This window comes from Scyliorhinus torazame, chromosome 16, assembly GCF_047496885.1.
Source record: "Scyliorhinus torazame isolate Kashiwa2021f chromosome 16, sScyTor2.1, whole genome shotgun sequence".
Lineage (NCBI taxonomy): Eukaryota > Metazoa > Chordata > Chondrichthyes > Carcharhiniformes > Scyliorhinidae > Scyliorhinus > Scyliorhinus torazame.
The window spans coordinates 38,534,484-38,550,207 of NC_092722.1; the positions used below are offsets into that span (position 1 = coordinate 38,534,484).

The 15,724-nt window shown below is 49.3% G+C and overlaps 1 protein-coding gene across 4 annotated transcripts in view; it reads left to right on the forward strand.

The window, feature by feature from the left end:
- Window positions 1–292: 292 nt before the first annotated feature.
- LOC140392749 (uncharacterized) overlaps window positions 293–15,724 on the forward strand; it is a 156,459-nt gene continuing 141,027 nt past the window's right edge. For 2 of the 4 annotated variants that reach the window (XM_072478325.1, XM_072478331.1), the window contains exon 1: window positions 696–838. In XM_072478325.1, the coding sequence (XP_072334426.1) occupies window positions 755–838 (84 nt within the window). In that variant the 5' untranslated portion in view covers window positions 696–754. Of the gene's footprint in view, window positions 667–695; window positions 839–1,868; window positions 2,058–15,724 lie in introns of those variants that run through there. The other 2 variants (XM_072478330.1, XM_072478329.1) reach the window with 2 other exon arrangements.

The window sequence follows — 15,724 nt, forward strand, 5'->3', positions numbered from 1 at the left end:
CCGAACAGGTGCCGGAATGTGGCAACTAGGGACTTTTCACAGTAACGTCATTGCAGTATTAATGTAAGCCTACTTGTGACAATAAAGAAGAGTATTATTATTAGTGGACCACAAGGGTGGCCACAATGTTGACACTGACTCCTAAAATCGGGCAAACTGGCGAGAGCGTCAGAACTTGCAAAGGTCAGTCCCACCCCATTGACCCCGTGCTGAAGGTATTCACGGCTGCAGGCTGCAACAGGGTTGAGATACAAAGCAGAAAATCAAGTTCCGCAAGTTGGTACAGCAAAGGGGTGGGAGACTGATCCTGAGCGTGAGGGCAGAGATGTGAAGAATGCCTGAAGAAACTTGGCCTCTGTGTGCTGTTTAAACCGGGAGGTTGCAGTGTACGAGATGGCAAAAGGGGAAATGTTGAGAGCTGCTTAAAACTGAAACATATCTGGAGGTTCCAGCTGTAAAGGGGCAGTTTCTCGGACAATGCCAACAATCTCTGACAACACGTGGATTGGGAAAATTCCCTCCAAACATTTAACAGGCAGACAGCAGGGGAGGGCGCTCTGAGCAGTGGGACTAAGACTGTTCTGCCTGTACACTGGTCCCTGCCCTTCAGGTACCCTGTTGAACCCTGCAGCGTTTAATGCCGTTTGAACTGACACGGGTTTAAAGGTAACTCAATACAAACTCTAAACATGCTCCAGTTCACTTTAACCGAAAAAAGCTGTATTTAAAAAGTAATATTCACGTTTCTTAGCCGATGTCATTTCCCCTCCTGCATTGTTCTGGTGACGATCGGAATTTTTCATGTTTTCAACTTCATCGCATTTATTCTGGCGCACTGGTAATTTTCCTCGATTCTTTACGATTTTAGATCAAGTGCTACAGTTTGTTTTTCAGAATGGAGCTATCCGTTTAGTCTCCGCATGCACGGTTGCAAGTTTGGTCGGGGTCAGTGACCTGTGTGCACAGCCAAGGCTTAACCGGGTCAGTGACTGTGCCATTTGAAATTTTAACCTGGATCAGTACGAACTTAAACCTGTGTCGGCATGTACACACTGCTGATTTAGCCTGGCTCTGTCTTTATCTACCCCAGGCATATTTGGGTCAGTCCTGGATGGCGCAGTGTTTAGCACTGGTGCCTCACAGAGCCAGGGACCCGGGTTGATTTCAGGTCTTGGGTGATTGTGTGGTGTTTGTACGTTCTCCTGTCTGCGGGGGTTTCCTCTGGGTGCTGTGGTTTCCTCCCACAGTCCAAAGATGTGCAGGTTATGTGGATTGACCATGATCAATGCATGAGGATAGGGCAGGGGAGTGGGCCCAGGTAGAGTGCTCTTTTAAAGGGTCGGTGCAGACTTGATGGGCAGAATGACCTCCTTCTGCACTGTAGGGATTCTTGTGTACCCGGGGTAGATTTAGCCTGGGTCAGACCTTGTGTACTCCATGGGGATTTAGCCCAAGTCAGATCTTGTATATTCCAGGGAGATTTAACCTAGGACATACCTTGTGTAGTCCAGGGAGATTTAGCCTGGGTCAGATCTTGTATACTCCAGGGAGATTTAGCCTAGGTCAGACCATGTGTATCCCAGCACGATTTAGCCAGGGTCAGACCATGTGTATCCCAGGGAGATTCAGCCTGGGTCAGACCACGTGTATCCCAGGGGTATTTAGCCTGGGTCACACCTTGTATATTCCAGGGAGAATTAACCTGAGTCAGACCATGTGTTTCCCAGGGAGATTCAGCCTGGGTCAGATCTTTTGTATCGCAGGGGGATTTAGCTTGGGGCAGACCTTGTATACGCCAGGGAGATTTAGCCCATGTCAGACCTTGTGCACACGCTGCAGGTTTAACCCGGGTATGTCTTGCATTGCACGCAAATTAAGCTAAGCTTCGACCCAGTTTCGGTTGCAGTGAACCGCTCTGCTTCTGACCGGCTCCGGAGAAAGCCGCAGCCGGCACTCGGGATCGGAGGAGGCAGCGGCTGAGATTGAAGACAGCAGCCCGGAGTCAGCGCTTGACCCTCCGGGCAAAAGGAGAGCAGTGCCCGGGAGGCGGGTGGGAGGTAGGAGGCAGCTTCACAGCACAAAGAACAAAAAGCGGGGAAGGTGGATGACGGAATTTAATGCCGATTATTGTGTGACCTGGAAACGGTAACCAGGAGACCAGCTTAAACTGACCAGCAGCTTGAGCGAACATTACAATAGCAATTTTAGAGAAATCTCAGTCCTTGCGGGTCGCGTTTTTGTTGTTTGCCACACGGGTCTCGGAAACATGTGCTTTTTGTTGTTGCTAATTCAACTTCTTGCCGATTTGGGACAGCACAATATGGATGCTAAATAAATGCCAGCAAAATCCCAGATTATGCAGCAAATAGACAATGTTAGATTCAATCAAATATTACACTTACATTTAATTCCTAAATTAACATGCAAATGCTGGAACGGGAAATGGGGTTATGATTGTGGGGTGCCGTGCGGTATGTTTCCGGCATTATCTGTTTTTATTTCCAATATTTGTTTTGGTCTAAAGGTTTGTGCAAGTTTAAGACCTGTGCTGATTTAGGAGTGGTGACTGAAACAGAGCAGCCAGTGCTCTAATCCTGCAATGGTCCCCGGCCTTTTCTGGTGGAACATTGACCCTTAGAAAAGCAAGCCAGTTGGTATCAATGGTTGTCCCTTCCGATCAGAGGGGATCCAGAGGACTTCCACATGCATGCGAATTACACCTGGCTCTACCTCCTCACCTCTTCAACTCCATTCCACAGCTATCTCCGTGTACTTCAAGTCACGGATGTGCAAACGTTTGTCTCCAGCTGCACATCCGGAGCAATAAAGCCCTAGATTTTCGGCCCACCGTCTAAAACTGCTGCAACATTAGTTCCGACTTTTTCTAAATTCAGACGTGCACATGCTGCCCTAAACTGAGGCCAGTTTTGTCATTGCTCCGTTCAGTGGGTTGTGTGATAAATGTAGGAATTATTATATATTATATTTTATACCTGTTGCAACAATGTGATTTTAAAAATCCTGGTTAAAATACATACAGGCAGTGTGTCTACTAAAGCTGTAATTAAGGAGTCGTAAAAGGTGAGGTAGTGATTGATTTTAACCATTTACTTGTTTACTGAGAGTTGGCTCATGGGATATTGTTTGGATTGCTGGAGATTCCCTGGAGAGGAGATAATTTGTGAGGGGTTGTATTTAGTCCTAGGTGATGGGGTGTTTTAGCAGGATACAGATTATGTGATGAATGGGAGGAGCCAGGTCAGTCAGTAATTTGCAGTTTTGTCAAAAGCTGTTAGGTTGTGCAGAAAGTTTGACAAGACAGAAGGATTTTCAGGTTGTTCCTGAAAGGGTCTCTTTCTCCAAAAGCCTTGACAGAGGCCTGCAAGTAAACTTGTTTTATTAACCTTATTGATAAGTGGAATTTGAACTGTATTGGTGTTGCTTGGTTGGAATATAGTGTCAGGTGTGGATAATAAGTTAAAGTCTTCCCTTTTATTTCAGAACTGTTTAATTGTTAATTGTAAAGCCATTTCTTTGATGTTAATGTGGTTAATTCTGTGTTTAAATTAAAGTTTGTTTTAACATCAAAGATGCCTATTGGTCAGAGTCATCACTCCTGGGTGAAGTATCCTTTTCTCACAGTTTTACAAATTGAAAATTGTTTGGGGTTTCTTGTCCGATATCCTAACAAAGGTTAGGGGCTGGCCTGGTTTCTTAAATGTAGAGACTGGGTCTTTATCATGCCTTAATTTTTTGTTTCCCTTTGGAAAAATGACCTAAGAGGTAGATGATCAGCCATGATCTGTGTGAATGGGGCAGCAGGCTCCTTGGGCCAAATGAACTGCTCCTGTTCCTAGATTTCCTTTCCTCATGGAAGAAAATTGGGTGGGTGGGGTGGAGGGTATTTTGACTCCCATTTCCGTTTGGGCAGTTCTTTCCTGGTTGAATAATGAGACTTCAGAGTTTGCTATTAAGTGTGGTCTGGAATCCAAAACAAGGGAAAATTACATTATTCATCTCGCGTCAATTTAGGCAACCAAACAATAATATCAATCATGCAGATAATTGATATCAGGCTTCAAGCTTTCACCAACACCAGATACTGTAGCCCACGATGATGTGAAATTGGAAGTTTGGCGACGAGGAGGGTGCAATTTTCTTTCAATACTCTACTCATGTTGCTGCGTGCTCTGACCTGGAGATGGAGTTTTCTGGTGCTGTACACGGAATATTCCAGTTTTTAAAGAATCTGTTGTTATTTTTCCTCTCTAGTGGCCCGCCCTACCTCTTGACCCCACTTTGATTTGATTTGCTGTCTGAAGGCAGTTGCAGCTTCCACTGATTGTATCTGTTTCACTGCTCCCTGAAATGGTTGCAGCCCTTCAGGTCCTTTTGATATTTGTTTGGATGGTTGTGGCTCAAAACTGGTTGTGTGTAAGATCTTTGATATGAGCATGTGGTTTACCAATCACTAGGACCTCACTCAGAGCAACAGGCGTTTTAATCCTCCCCAGAAATTAACCCCCCACCCCCACCCGCATCCCCTTTCCCTTCTCACAAACTGACTGTTGCTGGACTTTGTTCTGTCAGCCTCTGTCATCTCATCAAAGTAGACATGCCCAGATAATGAGTTTTTTAAAAATATTTTATTCCAAACCCAATCAGTGACAAACACACATAACCCCATGTAAATATGATTCAAGCAGTTTGTCAGTTTCCTCATTTTTTCTCCCCTAAACTACTCCCAACACCACCCACCCCCACTCCGACCCCCATCCGCTGGTGACAAATAGATAATAATCTTCATTAGTGTCACAAGTAGGCTTACATTAACACTTCAATGAAGTTACTGTGAAAACCCCCTAGTCGCCATGCTCCGGCGCTTGTTTGGGTACACCGGGTGAATTCAGAATGTCCAATTCACCTAATAGCACGTCTTTTGGGACTTGTGGGTTGGAAACCGGAGCGCCCGGAGGAAACCCACGCAGACATAGGAAGAACTTGCAGACTCCACACAAACAGTGGCCCAAGCCGGGAATCAAACCCGTGTCCCTGGAGCTGTGAAGCAACAGTGCTAACCACTGTGCTACCATGCTTCAAATAAGGATAGAAAGAGCCTCCACCGAACATAAAACCCCCATACCAACCCCCTGAGAGTGAACTTGATCTTCTCCAGTCTTAAAAATTCATACAAATCCCCCAGCCACGCCGAGACCCCTGGCGGCGCTGCCGACCTCCAACTCGGTAAGATTTGCCGCCGAGTAATCAGACAGATAATGCCTGTCAATGGATTATTAACCCGTCACAGCTAACCCCAGCCCCATGTTTGCTCAACATTTCTTCTTTGCCTCACCCCCCCCCCCCCCCCCCCAAACAACGTGTGGACTCACGGTGTCAATTGTGCCCCAGTGATTGTACCTCAGTCAGTAGGCTGTGTGTTCAAGTCCCGCTCCAGGATCTGAGCATAAAAATCAAGGCTGACGTTCCAGCGTAGTAATGAAGGATGGTTGCAGGTGTTGTCTTTGGCTGAGATGTTAAAACTGAGGCTCTGTCTGCCTTTCGGGTGGATTTTAAAATCTCCTGGTACTATAGAGCAGGGGAGATATTCCCTGTGTCCTTACCAACGCTTATCCCTCAATCAACATCACAAAAATAGATTTATCTGCTCATTCTCACATCGTTGTTTATGGAAGCTTGCTTTGGGCAAATTGACTGCTACGTTTCCTGAATTACACCACGTTTCAAAAGTATTTAATTGACTGTAAAGGGCTTTGTGACATCCTGAGGGTGTTAAAGGTGCTACATAAATGCAAGTCTTTCTTTGCGAGGCTAACTGTAGTCCAGCTCTCCATTCTGTCTGTGATAAGGTAACTGTGGGATTTGAATTATTATAGAGATTGTTGTTGCTCTGTCAAAAATTAAACCATTATTGAGACTGTTTTTGCTCTGCTGACATAGGTGAAAGTCTGGGTAATGCATGATATCACAGAGCAAGTCACCCTGAGTTGTATTGATAACATTCATCGGCCTTTGGTGTATAAATTAGGAGCAACTGTCCCTCGCATAACATCCTGCTGGTCGCCTCAATGCATTTCAAAATTTACCAATTTTTATGTGGCAAGTTATGATCTGAAATGTACTGCCTGAAAAGGTGGAGGTTGCAGATTCAAAAGGACCTTCCAAAAAGGAATTGGATAAATATTTGACCATTATATTTTGCAGAGCGATGGGGAAAGAAACGAGGACTGGGGACTTTGAATAGCTCTTTCAATGAGAGGGTGGGCCATATAGCCTCCTGATGTGCTCTAGGATTCTAACATCACACAAATATGAGGGAAGCCATTCAGCTGATCTGGTTTAACCAACTATGGAAACCTTGTTTTAAATTGGTTAGGAGAATAACATCATCAAATAGAGTTCAGATAAAAATCCCTGTATCCGCCAAAGGCTCCGAGGTTACAACAATGTCTGCAATTCAAGTACTTTGTTGCCTATTGTCGTGGAAATAATTATTAGACAGAGGCTTCGAGCTTCGTTTTAGGATTTTATTAACACGATATCGTGGAGAGGCTGCAGTAGCCAAATAGCCACTTCACAGCACTCTGAAATTACTCAGCAGAAACCATATCTTTATAGTCTGAAATAAACAACTAAAGAAGTAAACAGCATCTGGCTGGCTGTGTTTATGTTTTTAAAAAATAAATTTAGAGTACCCAATTAATTTTTTTCCAATTAAGGGACAATTTAGTGTGTTCAATCCACCTACCTTGCACATCTTTGGGTTGTGGGGGCAAAACCCACGCAAACAGGGGGAGAATGTGCAAACTCCACACAGACAGTGACCCAGAGCCGGGATCGAACCTGGGACCTCGGCGCTGTGAGGCAGCAGGGCTAACCCACTGCACCACCGTGCTTCCCTGGCTGTGTTTATGTTAAACAAATCTTGAGAATGCTCTTGGTTCATTATCTAGTATGTATTTCTTGCCCTTGCTAAAACAACTCGTCATCATAATAAGGCCAAGTCCAAAATACTGTTTCTAAGCAGTATTTGGTTTACATTACCCGACCTTCTAAGTTTTGTTCAAAAGCAGTGTCAAAATATAGTCAAGCATTCCCATCAAGCTTTAGCAAGTGCCTTTTTTTTAATAGCAACTAATGTTAATGTATTCTCTCAGCGGGCAACTAATCCTCACATTAACTTCCTTTCCATACCTATAAAATGCTCTGAGATGTGCTGAAGGCACGCAAGGTGCTGTAGAAATGCAGGCATTCAGTCTAGCATCAAGGCATACAGATCAGAAGGTCCCACCTTTATTCTGCGTCTGTGCTCAGTTAATGTTTCTCAGCTGGGGCAATGATAGGAGCGCCACAATTGGCCTCCACACCTCTTGAGTTAGGGACGGGGACAAAATTCTGTCATTTTTCCGATATTCTTTAACTCAGCAAGGGCTAATGGAGAGGAGTAAACCGTGGGGTTGGGGGTGGGGAAGTGAGAAGGAGAAGGAGATTCCTGATGTAGGGTGCCTGCTGTGACTTCGGTTGTTAATCTTTCTGCTGTTGTGCACTGCTTTGTTGGGCGTGGATATCTGGCAGAGTCTGAAGCCTCTTGCATGATATTGAAATCTGTCCAGAATGTCGATTTGTGGGATTTCATTCAGAACCACTTTTATTATCAGTCGCGCAGCGCCCATGAAAGGGGGAGAAAGAGATGACTGAAGACACAAATCAGCAGGTGGAAAACTTTGCTACTTTTCCACACGTGAAGACATGGGGTTGAGGGCATATTTATCTATTTTTCTATCCATTCATGGGATGTGGGTGTCCATTTGTTGCCCATCCCCAATTGCTCTTGAACTGATCTGCTTGCTTGGCCATTTCAGGGGGCAATTAAGAGTCGACCACATTGCAGTGGATCTGGAGTAACATGTAGGCCAGGTAAGGATGGTAGATTTCCTTGCCGAAAGACAGGAACCAGATGGGGTTTTCCTTTGCAACAATCAACAATAGTGTCATGGCCACCATTACTGAGACTGGCTTTCAATTTCAGCTTTTATCCCCATAGACTTAACCTGGGCCTCAGGATTGCAAGACCATTACCATTAGGAAACCATCCCACAATAGCAATGCTCCTCCCACTATAAATACTCCCCTTTATGCAAATGCCAACCTGAGTTTACAATTATTTGGGGGTATCAGGGTTTTTTGTTCATTTAAGGGATGCGGGTATTGCTGGCAAGGCCAGCATTTATCACCCATCCCCGATTGCCTTTAACCAGATATCTTGCTGGACCATTTCAAAGAGGGATTTTAAAAAATTAATTCATGGAATGTGGGCGTCTCTGGTAGGCCAGCATTTATTGTCCATCCCTTTAAAAAAAAAAAACATTTTTTTTAGAGTTCCCAATTCATTTTTTCCAATTAAGGGGCAATTTAGCGTGGCCAATCCATCTACCCTGCACATCTTTGGGTTGTGGGAGCGAAACCCACGCAAACACGGGGAGAATGTGCAAACTCCACACAGACAGTGACCCAGAGCTGGGATTTGAACCTGGGACCTCGGCACCATGAAGCAGCAGTGCTAACCCACTGTGCCACCGTGCTGCCCTTATTGCCCATCCCTAATTTCCCTTCAGAAAATGCTGGTGAGCCGCATTCTTGAACCGCTGAGTGAACCCCCTTGTGCATCTGGAATCACATATAGGCCAGACCAGTAGAAGAAGGGCAGACCTCCAGCCCAAAGGACTTTAGTGAACCGGGCGTGTATTTTTGAAGCAATTCAGTAGTGACATGGTCAGGATTATTCTTGCTAGCTTTTCATTCAGATTTATTTATTAACTAAATTTAAAATCCCCAGCTGTAACGCTGGGATCTGATCTCTGGATTATTCATCCAGCAACATAATCACAATGCTACATTCCTTGACATAAAGCCAAGATTAAAAAGGGGACGTGGAGATTACACAGCTGGTCAGTCAGTGTGTAGCTCTCTGGAGATTATGTATTCAAGTCCCACTTCAAAGACAAACCACCGTGCAGCAGTGACAGAGGACGGCGCTGTCAGAAATGCTGGGCAAAATTTTCTGGCAAAAAAGTGACATTTTTGGCACAGAAATTGATTCGAATCCACTGTGATCTTTAGCCACTTGGGGGAAATTGTTTTCCCCACATGAAAAATGCCGCGCCTGAGGATCATCTGGGAGCTTCAATGAAGAGGGCAATGCATTTAGGCGGCTGCACACCATTCACTCCCATTCATGACAGGAGGATGAAAACTAGAAGCCCCACTCTCAGATTTTCAGAGTGGGCCCTCACTCGATTGCTGGGTTCTGAGGAGGAGCGGCAGGCCACAATCTAACCATAGGTTGGCATGAAGCCCCTCAGCAAGGTCACCAATCCTGCCAGGGAAACGGTGGCAGCACTGGTCGGTTCCAGCAACCTGACCAAGAGGGCATATAGTTCAGTGCAGAAAAAATGCTGAATGACCACCTACGATCTGCAAGGCAAGGTCCTCTTGTCTCCTCTTACAAATCGACTCTTCCCTCAACCCACATGTCACCACCTCAAAGGTTCCCAACACCCGACCTTCTAGCATCATCCTCAAACCCTCCCCCTGACATTCTTCATCAGAACTCCTCCCTGCTTAAGCGCAGTGCCCACACATGCCGGTTATCCTCAAACTCTGACCCCCCCCCCCAGGCATGCGACTAACAATATTCCCTTTTGTGCAGGAGAAGATAGCCCATGACCAGAGAGAGGGAGAGAAGATGGGTGGAGGCATGCCCAAAATAAGGATCTTGATTCTTTTTGAAGAGTGGTCCATGGAGCTCACAGAAGAAAATTAGAAGTGGGCCTGCACAGACACTGAATTTGGCCTGTGACAAAACAATGAGGTGCCAGTGCACCCTCATCCAGGTGGCCAGTCTCAAGTGAGACATTTGACCAGGCCATGTATTGAAACTATGTCCATTCCCTTACAGGAACATCAACTGAAGAGCCTGGCCCATCAACAAGCAGTGCCCACCAGTCACCCTTGACAGCACTTCAGAGGTGATCTCCGAGGTGGACACGGATGACGCGCCACAGCTATTACCCGTACCATCCCAGATACAAGCACGTTGGTGGGTGATCTTAGCAGCCAGGTATCTGGGTTACCTTCTGGTGAGCACCACACTGCATCTGATGCACATCAGGCGAAGATAGGAGTATCCCAGGGATCGGACAGTGTGAGGCCTGCTGGATCCCAACACTCAACTGTGCCCCATCCAAGAGCCATGCCTTTGGGCACATTCTTCCCTCAGCTGCTGGAGAAGCAAAGGCAGAGCTGGGAATACCAGGAGCGGTTGTCAGCAATATTTCTGTTCCAAACATGTTTCATGTTCCAAATGGAGGAGTCCCAAAGCCTTCAACACCAGGCGATGTTGGCAGTGTTGCATGGCACCCAGACCAACACTGCATGGATGGTGGACACAATGGAAAGCCAGGGGCAGGACGTCGGAGCCATAATTCAGAGATTAGACCTTGAAGACCATGGCTGAGGACTTCAAGACCACGGTGCAGACACCATTGCTGAGTGATTTGACATCATGGTGCAGACAATGGCGGGCCTCCAGGACTTGAGGTTTCTGGATCTCATTCCAGCTGCCCCTCCATCCTGTGGAATAATCCAGGGGCTCACGGGCATCTGGAGGGAGGAGGAGGTGCTGGAGCACTCCCGGGACCTTTCACCCACGAGATCCTTGGAGTGACCAGGCCTTCTGTATCCCCCATTCCTGATACCAGCCCTTCACAGGGGCAACGGGCAGAACAGGATGACACAACAGCATTTGTTCCACCTGAAACTCGCCTGGGGCCCTCCAGGTCCAGGCTCTCCAGAGGACACCCGCCAAGGGCATCTCCAGTAACAGGGCGTGGAAGGCAGTAGGTCACGCCCGCTTCTGATGTGCACCTTGGAAATACACCTAGATGTCGTGGGAGGGCTCGCAGGATGAAGGGGTTTTAGGGGCACAGAGTGGGTAAAGTTAGGCCTGATAGGTGTGGGTTATAATCATTGGCACAATTGCACTTGTCGTCTTATTAAAACCTTTTGTTGTTCACAACCTTAAAGCCTCACTCTCTTTGACCCTCCTCCCACTGGGATATGTCCTCACCCCATTTGGACACAGCTTTTCCCACAGTAACTTAAGTGAGGGAAACGGTTATGGTCACTCAAACAGAGAGTAACATACATCCTGGATGGACTCTCCAATTATTCAGTGAACCTGAGACCCGAGTCTCTTAGCCCCCTCTAGAACAATAGGACAAAGGGATGAGCCGGGAGTCAGCGTGCTGGCAACAGACAGATAGGAGTCAGATATATAGAATTTATAGCAGAATTGGAAAAGTATTTTTTAAAGCGAAACAATGAAGCAGAAGCTGACCAGCATCAGAGCTTTCCCCACTTCAAGTCATCACCATCCTCCTCCATTGATATGCTAAGCATGCCACAAGGACTCGCCAGGCCCACCCATGGTGGTGGAGGGGGTCACGAGGTCGAGAGGGGTGATTCTGGAGCTGCCGGCCAACATGATGACCTTAGTGTGCGAACCAGGAAGTGACCAGGACGACCCTGGTCTTCCTGTCGATGTGAACCCTCACGCCTGCCTGGCCTCCATCCTCCGGCTCATCTTCGACCTTTCCCTCCTCTACCTCCTGGACTTCCTCCTCATCAGAGGGAACGTTCCACTCCTCCTCGTCTTCATCGAGGGCGTCACCCCGTTGCTGCGCTAAGTTATTTAAAAAAATAAAATAAACTTAGAGTATCCAATTCTTTTTTTTTCCCAATTAAGGGTCAATTTAGCGTGGCAAATCCACCTACCCTGCCCATCTTTTTGGGTTGTGGGGGGTGAGACCCACGCAGACACTGGGAGAATGTGCAAACTTCACACGGACAGTGACCCAGGGCCAGGATCGAACCTGCGTCCTCGGCGCCATGAGGCAGCACTGCGTTGTCGTGCTGCCCTGTTGCTGCGCTAAGTTATGGAGGGCTTAGCAGACAACGGCGATGCTGGAGGCTTTCTGGGGACTGGACTGCAGGGCCCCACCAGACCTGCTGAGGCCTGATGCACTGCTCCATCACAGATCGGGTGGCACTGTGAGCATCGTTGTAAAGGGACTCAGCCTCAGGCCACCGCAAAGGCATCCTCAGTCAAGGCCTCAATGGGCATCCCTTATCCCCAACGGACCATCCCTGCAGCCTGGGGTGACCCCAAGGATTTGAGCCCAAGGATGAAGCATTCAAGCATGTTCCCTGGGAAACATGCACACATTTGGTGGTCACACACCAGCTGCACATTAAGTGAGTGGAACCCCTTTCTGTGAAAAGACAGGACTCCCTAATGCCACGGGGAGCGCACAGCCACATGAGTGCCACCAATGGCCCTCTGCACCTGTGGCATACCAGTGATGGAAACAAATCACGCAGCCCCCTCTTCCTGATGGACCTGGTGCAGATCGAAATTGATCAGAAACTCCGGCATAGACTTCATCCATTATGTCATGGATGCATTTGTGAGGACTGCGAGATGCCACAAAGGTCACTCGTTGAGACCTGGAACAATCCAGTGGCGTTAGATAGTCGGGTTTGTGTTCCCGCCGGTTGCCTTCACACCCTCTCAACACCCCTTGTGCTCATGCTCCTGGAAGCTGCTATTCCTCCACCTTCTTCGGCAGCCAGTGCTCACTCTCTTTCCGGGTGCCCTTCCAACTTCATCGCTTAACCGGCCCCAGTCAATGCCCTCGCCCCTTCAGTGTCACCTGTAGCCTCCTGTCTGGTTATTTCCTACCTTAATATGTACATCACAGGTCGTTCTGACAGGCTGTTTCAATGGTCAACCGTCTCTCATAGACAGGGTCAACTGGATGCCTATGTATACATTGAGGGCTTTTGTTTTCTCTATGACAGACGCTGGGTTCTGGCTATTATGCACACACATTCCCTCTCGATCCCCTGCATCCACCCGTTAATCTTTGACACTTGAGTTTTCATCCCTCTCCTTGACTTTGAGAATATGAGCAGCTGCCATTGTCAAGGCTCAACTCATGATGGCCAATTAATTTGACAAGCATGACTCTTAGAAATGTTAGGATTTCTGGTTGCGGCTATGCGGAGCTAAGTCGCACATTCGGCAGCTCCCGCAAAAACGGACTTTTGGGCTCTTTTCAGGGCCCCCAACAGCACTTTTTCGACGTTTCCCGCTGTGGGAAGGAGTTCACAACAGTTCCCCGACAGTATATGGCTTTTACCAGGAGCGGGGCGACTAAAACATTGGTGGTGGACCCGAAGAAGGTGCGAGGGAAGAAGAACAAAATGGCGGTGGGCGGAGACCAGGCAGCGTGGATGCAATGGGCGCAGGAGCAACAGGAGGTTATCCAGCACTGCTTCAGAGAGATTAAAGCGGACCTGCTTGAGCCGATGAAGGCTTCTATTGATAAGCTGCTGGAGACACAGACGGCCCAGGGGGTGGCGATCCGCGAGGCCCGACAAAAAATCTTCGACAACGAGGACGAGATCTTAGGCCTGGCGGTAAAGGTGGAGGCGCACGAGGCGCTCCACAAGAAATGGCAGGAGCGGTTCGAGGAGATGGAGAATCGGTCGAGGCAGAAGAATCTGCGGATTCTGGGCCTCCCGGAGGGGTTGGAGGGGTCGGACGTGGAGGCCTATGTGGTCACCATGTTGAACTCGCTGATGGGAGCGGGGTCCTTCCAGGGGCCCCTGGAGCTGGAAGGGGCCCATAGACTGCTGGCGAGGAGGCCCAAGGCTAACGAGCCTCCACGGGCGGTGCGGGTGAGGTTCCATTGGTTCGTTGATCGGGAGTGTGTGCTCAGGTGGGCCAAGCAGGAGAGGAGCAGCAGATGGGAGAACGCGGAGGTTCGAATATACCAGGACTGGAGTGCGGAGGTGGCGAAGAGGAGGGCGGGTACAATCAAGCGAAGGCGGTGATGCACAGGAAGGGGGTGAAGTTTGGCATGTTGCAGCTGGCGCGACTGTGGGTTACCTACAAGGACCGGCACCATTATTTTGAGTCTCCGGAGGAGGCGTGGGCCTTTGTTCAGGCCGAGATGTTGGACACAGATTGAGGGTCTCGATGGGCGTTTGGGGATTGCGGTTGATATGTTACTTTTTGAGGGGGGGTCCTTTGCTCTTGGGTTTTTTTTCTCTTTCTGGTCGGTGAGGGTGGTTAGGGCGGGTTGGGCACTGTTTTGGTTGGGTTGGTCGGGGGGGCTCTTGGAGGGGGGTAAGCAAGTGGAACAAGGGTGGATTGCCGGCGGTGAGATGGGGCCCCGCGGGGGAGGGGGAGGCCCGAGTCGGGGGTGAGGGGACTGGGCCTGTAAAAGGAGCTGCGCAGAGGTGGCGGGGCCGGGTAGGTGGACAGCGCGGGCTTTTTCCCACGCTGAAGACTGGAGGGGGCGGGGCCGGGGCAGGGAAGTGAGGGTTGTTTCCCGCGCTAAGGATGGAAGGGGGAGGGGGAGAGCCTGCGGATGGGGAATGGAAGAGGAGGGTGTGTCACACAATGGGAGGAGTCAAAGGAGAGGCGGGAGTGGCCGGGGTCAGCAGGAGTCAGTTGACTTGCGGAAGTGCAATGGGGGAGTAAAACAGCTCAGATGGGTCCTAGCCGGGGTGGGGGAGGAATGGAGTTGCTGCTGCTATGGTCAAGGGGGAGCTGGAGCGAGTGGGGGTGGGGTTGGGGGGGTCGAGACGGGGGTCTGCCGCCGTGGGGAACGGGCCGGGAGTGGGGTGCGGGCGCGTGGCTGGCCGAGGAAGGGTTATGGCTAGTCGGCGGGGGAGGGGGGGGCGGGTAGCCCCCTCATCTGGCTGATAACCTGGAATGTAAGGGGACTGAACGGGCCGGTCAAGCGGGCCCACGTGTTCGCGCACCTGAAGGGGCTGAAGGCGGATGTGGTTATGCTCCAGGAGACACACCTGAAGGTGGCAGACCCGGTAAGACTGAGGAAAGGATGGGTAGGTCAGGTGTTTCATTCGGGGCTGGATGCCAAAAATCGAGGGGTGGCGATCTTGGTGACAAAGAAGGCGTAATTCGAGGCGTCGAGCATTGTGGCAGACAATGGTGGTAGGTACGTAATGGTAAGTGGTAAGCTGCAGGGAGAGAGGGTGCCACTGGTCAATGTGTATGCCCCGAATTGGGACGATGCGGGTTTTATGCGGCGCATGTTGGGTCGGATCCCAGACTCGGAAGTGGGGGGCCTGATAATGGGGGGGGGGACTTTAACATGGTGTTGGATCCGGCACTGGATTGCTCCAGGCCTAGGACGGGTAGGAAGCCGGCGGCGGCTAGAGTGCTGAGGGGGTTTATGGACCAGATGGGAGGGGTGGACCCTTGAAGATTTGCAAGGCCGGGGGCTAGGGAATTTTCATTCTTCTCACATGTCCATAAGGCTTATTCCCAAATCGACTTTTTTATTTTGAGCAGGGCGCTGATAGCGAGAGTAGAGGATACCGAGTACTCGGCGACAGCCATTTCGGACCACGCCCCGCATTGGGTGGACTTAGAGCTGGGGGAGGAGAGGGACCAGCGCCCGTTGTGGCGCTTGGAGGTGGGGCTGTTGGCGGACGAGGAGGTGAGCGAGCGGGTCCGAGGAAGTATAGAGAGGTACCTGGAGGCCAACGATAACAGGGAGGTCCGAGTGGGGATTGTATGGGAGGCGCTGAAGGCGGTAGTTAGGGGAGA